The 7,607-nt window shown below is 52.3% G+C and overlaps 1 protein-coding gene across 1 annotated transcript in view; it reads left to right on the plus strand.

Moving 5' to 3' along the window:
- Positions 1-7,607, plus strand: part of MAMLD1 (mastermind like domain containing 1) — a 63,098-nt gene that overhangs the window by 17,915 nt on the left and 37,576 nt on the right. Inside the window, exon 2 of the mRNA XM_077771215.1 lies at positions 2,684-4,384. Coding sequence (XP_077627341.1) covers positions 2,684-4,384 — 1,701 coding nt within the window. The remainder of the gene's footprint in view (positions 1-2,683; positions 4,385-7,607) is intronic.

A 7,607-nucleotide genomic window follows, 5' to 3' on the forward strand; every position in this document is an offset into this window, starting at 1 on the left:
AGCACTTGCAGATACAGAGTCCAGTGTCCCTGAAAGGATGGGGGGGTGCAGATGAGCAGATAGGCCTAGTTTTGTGCCCACTCTCCCCTGCCCAGGCCATTTTTGCCTGCCGTGTGGCCCTCAGCCCCTGATGGACATGATGGCCGAGTGGCCCCTCAGAGTGCCCCTGTCCAGGGTGCAGAGAAAAGGCCAAGAAGGAGGCAAGGACTATCGCTTCAGGTGGTGGAGCCCCTTCTGTGGAAGTGACACAGTGTCCTGCCACCAGGGCAGATTAAGGCAGTGGGGTTTGAAGCTGCCCAGTGGTCATGGAGGGGCCCTGCGTCAGCCTGCACCCTGTTGCCCTCCAGCTGAGCGGCTCTGGGCAAGTCCTTCCCCTTCCCTGGGGGTCAGGGCCCCTGCCTCTTACTAGGACAGGGTTAGACTTCCAGGGCCCTTCCATGGCTGCCCTGGGTAACGCCGGCCACCAGGCAGTGAGGATTTACTAGGTGCTACGGAATCTGCTTCATTTTACTTAATAGGCAGAGCAGCGTCGTGAGATGAGAACTAAAATAAGGCTTATTTTACAAATGAAGAAACCAGGGTTCAGAGAGGTTAAGCAGCAAGGCCAAGACCGGGTCGTGTCTGCCTCGGAACTAGGGCCTTTTGCCGCACTGCTCTGGGCCAGTGGTTCCCAACTTGGCTGGGCATTTAGAATCGGCCCAGGAGCTTTGAGAAAATTCAGATACCTGGGCCCTGCTCTGGGTGAGACTGAAGCAGTTCATCTGTGGTGGGAAGCCCTGGGAATCTGGATGTTTCTCAATGAGGCTGAGGAGCACCAAAACCTGACACATGCGGCCTTCTTTTGATGTTCACTCTATCATGACAGTTGTGGCCAGTGTGGTGCTACCACATGCGTTGACCCTCCCCTCTCCCACTGCCAGTGAGCCAAATATGAAGGGACATCAAAGGATCAGCGACAAATGTCCCAGGAAGAGCTCTAAAGCTAAACAGGGTTGTTGTTTTTTTTTTTTTACATGAAAAAGTGTGTCAAGAGAAATACAGCTGAGCCTGAAAACACAGATTTGAACTGCACGGGTCCACTTCTATGTTTTTTCGATAAATACAGTCCAGTGCCATAAATGCATTTTCTCGCCCTTATGATTTTCTTAATCACTTTTTCCTTTCTTTAGCCTACTTTGTCATAAGAATATAGTACATAATACATATAACATACAAAATATGTATTAATCATCTGTATATTATTGTAAGGCTTCCAGTCAACAGTAAGCTATTAGTAGTTAAGTTCTGAGGGGCATTAAAAGTTATAGCTGGATCTTTGACCACGGAGCATTCTTCAAGGGTCACTTGTATATGTGTTCCACTGTTGGCATGTAGGTAATTTCCAAGCCCCTCTCTTCCCACACATGCCTCCACTCCACCAGACTTGCTTTCCCTCTACTTGCAGGCTGCGGTCATCAACATGACAGCCACAGATGACTGTATGAAGCCTTGAACGAGTAGGAAATACTGCCTCACTAAGTGCTTTGTTCCCAAAGGCTATGCTGTTAGAAATGGTGAGCAGCTCCCCCAAGGTGCAGATCGCAGATCAGGGCCTTTTCCTGTAGTTCCATATCTCCCCAAGCTGAGGATGCATCTGCAGAGAGGAATTTCTTATTTAGACAGCTTTATATTTTGAGGGGGGATGGTTGTAAGTCATTCTCATTAAAAACAAACAAGCAATAGAAAACTGTAGAGAATAGAAAGGGACTTGCCAGTCTCCCCAAAAGAGGACTACTACAAATGGTTGCGTATATGGTCTTCCACATTATTTTTGTACGCACAAAGCAGTGTGTTGTCTCGTGTGTGTGCATGTGTGTAAAAATTCCTTAGTGACTGTTCTGCAACTTGTGTTTTCCCCTAAACAGTACATCTCAGACAGTTGCCCCAAAGCGCACACCCAATCTTCTTCATTCCTGTAAACACCCAGTTGTCGTCCATCTTATCACCACAGCCCGGTGCATTTAAGCAAGACAGGGAGGCAACCTAAAAGTTCCATGTCTATGTTGTGCTTTCCTTTTTAAAAATGGGGATATCTGCATCGAAAGTCATTGACTTCTTATCTACTGTAAATCTGAATTTTCTTAATTTTTCCATTGGCTTATAAATTCTTACTATTAAAACACAGTTGCAATGCGTTTGTCAGCAAAATAAAATTTCTAAGTGTTGCCTCTTACATTTTCAAAAAAAAAAAAAAATGGAGATATCTGNGAAGTACTTCCAGTTTGCCCTCCAGTGCCTGTCTGGGGCGGCTCAGTTCGGTTAGTGACTTCCGCATAGTTTCCGTGAGCTCTCCCTCACGTGGACACAGAAGATCCTTTGTGGGGCTTTCTGTGGTGTTTAGTACACAGACAGCATGATGCCTAATTTGAAGTGTAACAAGACAGTTTAAATGAAACACAGCAACAAAGAAGCAAGCATTATAGTCCCCAAAATAGGCTGTGTTCTATAGTTTTGACAAGCGTAAGTCTTGAAAGTAAGAGATGTTTTATCTTGCAAGTTTCCTGTTCATTAGCTTTAATGTGCCAAGGCTTTATAAAAATTCCTCCCTCCCTTCCTCTCTCCCTCCCTCTCTCTTCTCTCTGTCTCTTCTCTTCTCTCTCTCTCTCTCTGTCTCTCTCTCTCTCTCTCTCTTTCTCTGCCACAGGGAACCACTAAAAGGAGACAGGAAGGAGATAGCTTCCAGTTTCCAGGCATGGGTGACGGAGGTTACCCTAATAAAATCAAGAGGCCTTGCCTTGAAGATGTTACCCTCTCTATGGGCCCAGGTGCCCATCACAGCACACCCTGTGCAGAGCTGCAGGTGCCTCCGTTGACAATGAACCCTAGCCCTGCCACCGTGGGAGTACCTGGCCATTCATTACCCCTCGAAACTAATCCCATGAATGGCAGCATAATGGGCTCACCATTTGCCGTGCCACCGGCTGCAGAAATGGGACTGAAAGGGCCCAGTGGTCCCTACTACGACAAGGCCAACAGCATACCGGCTGTGGACCAGGAACTTCAAGATCTCCTGGAGGAGCTAACAAAAATTCAAGAACCTTCTCCGAATGAGCTGGATCTTGAGAAGATACTGGGGAGCAAACCAGAAGAACCGCTGGTGTTAGAGCACCCACAGGCAACCCTCGGTACCAGCGCCAAGCCTCCAGTTCAGATGCCACACTTGGAGAGCCTCAGTTCTGGCAAGGAGTTTGCTTCTAGCTGCGGCCAGCTCCCAGGCGCGCCACTGCAAGTCCCGCCCTCCCCCGCTGGGCTCAGCTATGTGATTCCCACCAGCGGGAAGCAGGTGGCCTCGCCGGGCTCCTCAGCAGCACAGGCCAAGAGCCAGGTCCAGGGGATGCTCCCTGTCGCTTTGCCCCCACTCCCAGTGCCTCAGTGGCATCACGCCCACCAGCTGAAGGTGCTGGCAGCCAGCAAGCAGGGCTCCTCTACGAGGCAGCCGGGGCCCAACACCAGTTGGTCTGGCCTGCCTCCTCCAGGCCTCTCCTCGTCTTACCGCCCGGTGCCGTCGCCACACCCGCCGCCGCCGCCATTCAGCCCTCAGAGCCTCATGGTGTCCTGCATGGCGTCCAGCAACCTGCCGGGGAGCGCTTTCCAAGGCTCCCCCAATGCCTTACTGGCCAGCATGGCGTCCAGCAGCAGTGCCACGCTGGGGCCCCCCATGCTCTACACTCCTGAGAAGCTCCCTAGCCCGGCTCTCAATCAGCAGCCGCAGTTCAGCCCGCAGAGTTCCATCCTTGCCAACCTGGTGTCCTCTAGTGTCAAGAGTCCTCAGGGCCACTTGATGTCTGCTCTGCCCGCCAACAACCCGGGGCCATCCCCGCCCTACCGCCCTGAGAAGCTCTCGAGCCCAGGCTTGCCACAGCAGTCCTTCACTCCGCAGTGCTCCCTGATCCGGAGCCTCACCCCCTCCAGCAACCCGCTAAGTCAGCAGCAGCCGCCTCCGCAGCAGCAGGGAAACGCCATCTTCAAGCCCATGGCCACCAACTCACCCAAAACCCTGAGCATGATCATGCAGCAGGGGCTGGCCAGCCCCAGCCCGGGGGCCCCAGAGCCGTTTACTTTTGGCAACACCAAGCCCCTGTCACATTTTGTTTCTGAGCCGGGCCCCCAGAAGATGCCCTCCATGCCTGCCACCACGAGGCAGCCGTCCCTGCTTCACTACCTGCAGCAGCCAACGCCAGCTCCGGCATCTTCTGCCACTGCCTCCTCCACCGCCACTGCCACCTTGCAGCTGCAGCAGCAGCCTGACCACTCCTCTCTCCTCCTGCAGCAGATGATGCAGCAGCCACCCCCGCGCTTTCAGCGGCCAGTGGCCCCGGACTCCATGCCTTCTCTGCCCAGACAGGTAAGACTGTCTCACATCCGGTTGCGTTCCTTGGTTTTGGACATAAGAACTGTGTCTTGTGCTATTGATACTTGGCTTTGGAGGCAAATCTGGCCGTAGTCCTCTCTGAGACTGGACTTGACTCTGGAAAAGTCTGTTAAAGCCAACTAGTTCTGCGTGGTCAAAGTGCAGTGTTCATGAGGCCGAGGTTATGGTTTTAGTTCCTGTGCAAGTCGCTTAACTTCCCCGGGAGGAAAGCTGCACCCAGAAGGTGCTGTTAGCGGGAAGGAACCAGGAGAGATGAGTCAGAATCGCCTAGAACTGCTTTCCCCTGCACCGGGCCATGTAGTACGTTCCCTCACACAGGACTAGTGAAGGCTTCGTAGGATGCAAGGAAGTTGCACCGAGGCATTTAAATCCTGTCCTTGCTGGCCTATGGCTGCATGCTGAGTCTTCCAGAAATGCCCCAGCAAACTTCTGCTGAGCAGCTCCAGTGTGCCCTTCACCACTGCGCTGGCTGGACACTGAGGCAGGTCCTAAATGAAAAGGACAGATATGTATAAAGTAGTTATTTTTACCATCTCCATTCTACAAAGAAACTGAGGCTCGGAGAATTGAAATGACTTGCCCGGAGTCACATAGCCAGGGGCAGAGTAGGAACTGGGAACCAGGAAGTCTTAGTCCAGAGCCCGTGCTCTTCTTAGAGTCACTATGACTTCTCCCCCTCCCTCACCTGCAAGATGATCAATCGCTGAGCTCAGCTGATGCCTCCCCGGGGCGTGCAGATCACAGTTTCCCCTCGCCATTGCTCTGACCCCGGGTTATCTATTGCTGTGTAACAAATGACTCCGAGACATCTGCTTGAGACAACATGGGTATATTGCCTCCCAGTTTCTATGGGCCTGGAGCCTTGGCATCACCTAGCCGGGTCTTCTGGCCTTGAGTCGTTCATAAGGTCATAATCCTCTCAAGCTCAACCAGGAAGGTTCTTGCTTCCAATCTTACTCCTGAGGCTGTTGGCTGGAAACAGTTCTTTGCAGGTGATTAGCCTGAGCCCTCATTCCTCATGAACTGTTGGTTAGAGGCCTCTCTTAGTTCCTTGCCTGTGGGCCTCTTCATAGACCATCTCACAACATGGCAGCTGGCGTCATCTGAGTAAGCAAGACAGAATGTGCCAGCAAGAGAGGCAGAGGGACTGCCAGCAAGTCGGAGGTTATGGTCTTTAGAACGTAGTCTTGAAAGTGATGTCCCGTCACTTCTGCTATATTCTGTTCATTGGACACAAGCATGGCAAAGTGGGAATACCAGGAGGCAGGGGTCACTGGGTACTGTGTCAGATATCGGCCTACCCAGAGCACTTTCTGTCCTGGTCCCTCCTTTCCATTGCTTTCAGCCCTGCCCAAGTTCAAGTCCTCTTGATTCTTTGTCTGGACTCAGAGTTGACTCTTAAATTGGTTTACCCCAATAAACCATCCATCACTCAAAACATTACCTTCAAAAGACCTGACATAACAGAGACTTAATCATGTTTTACATGTTTCCAGGGGGGGCTATAACCTGGCTCCACCCATCTCCTTAGACTCCATGCTTATCGGGCCCTATCTGGCTCTTTGCTTCTATCATTTGAAGTGCTTGCAGTTCCTGGCCCACTCTGCCTTTTTGGCTTTACTCCTACCATTCCCTGTGCCTTCCCACCTTCCTTCTGCTGTCCCACTCGCACAGCTCCGAAGGCTCAGGAACCTTCCCCCTCCAGGAGGCTTCTCCGGGACCGTCCTTGGTACTTCCATCTCCCACTCTGCCCCCTTCGTCTCTAGAGCAGCCAAGGAAGAGAGCTTGGCAGGAGACCTGGCCTAAGGGAAGCACCTATCAGGGCTGACCTCTTTTCTAAGGGCCCTGGATGAGTGTGACTGGGCCAGTCCCTGGAGGATCGAAACCGAGACTTTTCCATCCGTGCCCCATGAGGCACAAGCAAGCAGAGCGCTCCACACCAGGGACCTGGTCCTCTGATGTAGGCATGCACCAAGCAGAGCACCCGTGGGCATGGCCAGGGGGAACTGCAGGCCCTCGCGTGCGGTTCAGGAGCACCTGGGTTTGAGTCTGTGGCAGGCCTCCTGCCATCTGTGTTCATGGAATCTCCCCATAGCAGGCAAAGTCCTCGGCCTGGAGACCCATCAGCAGCTAACACTGTGAGCCATTTGGGGGTTTTTTTCCTTCAGTGGGGTACATTTGTAGCCTGACTGTGTGGCCTCAGAACCAGATCAGCTGGCTCAGAGGGAGAATTCTTAATGACCTGAGTCGTGAAAATCGCACCAAACTTATCTAGGTGAGCTGGAGAAACTGCTCAGGAGAAAGACTAGCAGCCAAGCTCCCTGAGGCTAGGAAGGGCTCAGGTGACCGCCACCAGCAGAGGGGAGAGCCTGGGCTCCCTGCACGGGAGGCTGTTGCTGCCAAGAGCTACCTTCGCTGCCAGTGCTGGCCGGTGCCCACGGGCCAGGCGTGCAACTCAGTACTTCACCTGCCTTCTTCTCGTTTTAGTTCTCAGAGGTAGAGGCCGTCATCATTCCCTTTAAAGCCAAAAAGACTGAGGCACAAAGAAGTGACTAGAATTGCCCACAGTCACACAGAAGTTAGGAGTCTGGCTACAGAGCCCATACTGTAACCCCATGCATGGGGCACTATCTCCAGAGCCTTCTGCTCCTGCTGCAACCTCCAAACTGTTGCCTCTTCTATAAAATGGGCAATAGGTTATGATATGTTGGTTGAGAATTAAACGCATTAATACCTGTAAAGCATTTTGAACAGGGCCTGGCAGCACAAAGTCCCTGCCAAGGAAGGTTTGCCATCGCTATGACCAACTTCTGGCCTTGAGCCTCCAGATCCATTTGGTGGGGGCTGAGATGTGGCTCTCAAAACCAATGCCATTGTCAGGACAGAATGTGAGCAATGGTCTCTTAGACCCCCTGCCTACCACAAGGTTGACAGCCTACAGCCTCGCGGTTCTCCCTGTTCCAGACCTTGCCCAGTTGGGACAACTCCAGTCCTGGTGGAAAAGGGAAAAGGTGGGGCGGGGCGCCTGAGAGGCTCAGTCGGTTAAGCGTCAGACTCCTGGTTTCAGCTCAGGTCATGATCTCAAGGTTCATGAGTTCTAGCCCAGCATCAAGCTTTGTGCTGACCTCTCTCTCTGCCCCTCCCCTACTTGTGCTCATGCTTTCTCTCTCTCTCTCTCTCTCTCTCTCTCTCTCTC

The sequence above is a fragment of the Crocuta crocuta genome, unplaced genomic scaffold (genome assembly GCF_008692635.1).
Source record: "Crocuta crocuta isolate KB4526 unplaced genomic scaffold, BGI_CrCroc_1.0 scaffold1304, whole genome shotgun sequence".
Taxonomy (NCBI): domain Eukaryota; kingdom Metazoa; phylum Chordata; class Mammalia; order Carnivora; family Hyaenidae; genus Crocuta; species Crocuta crocuta.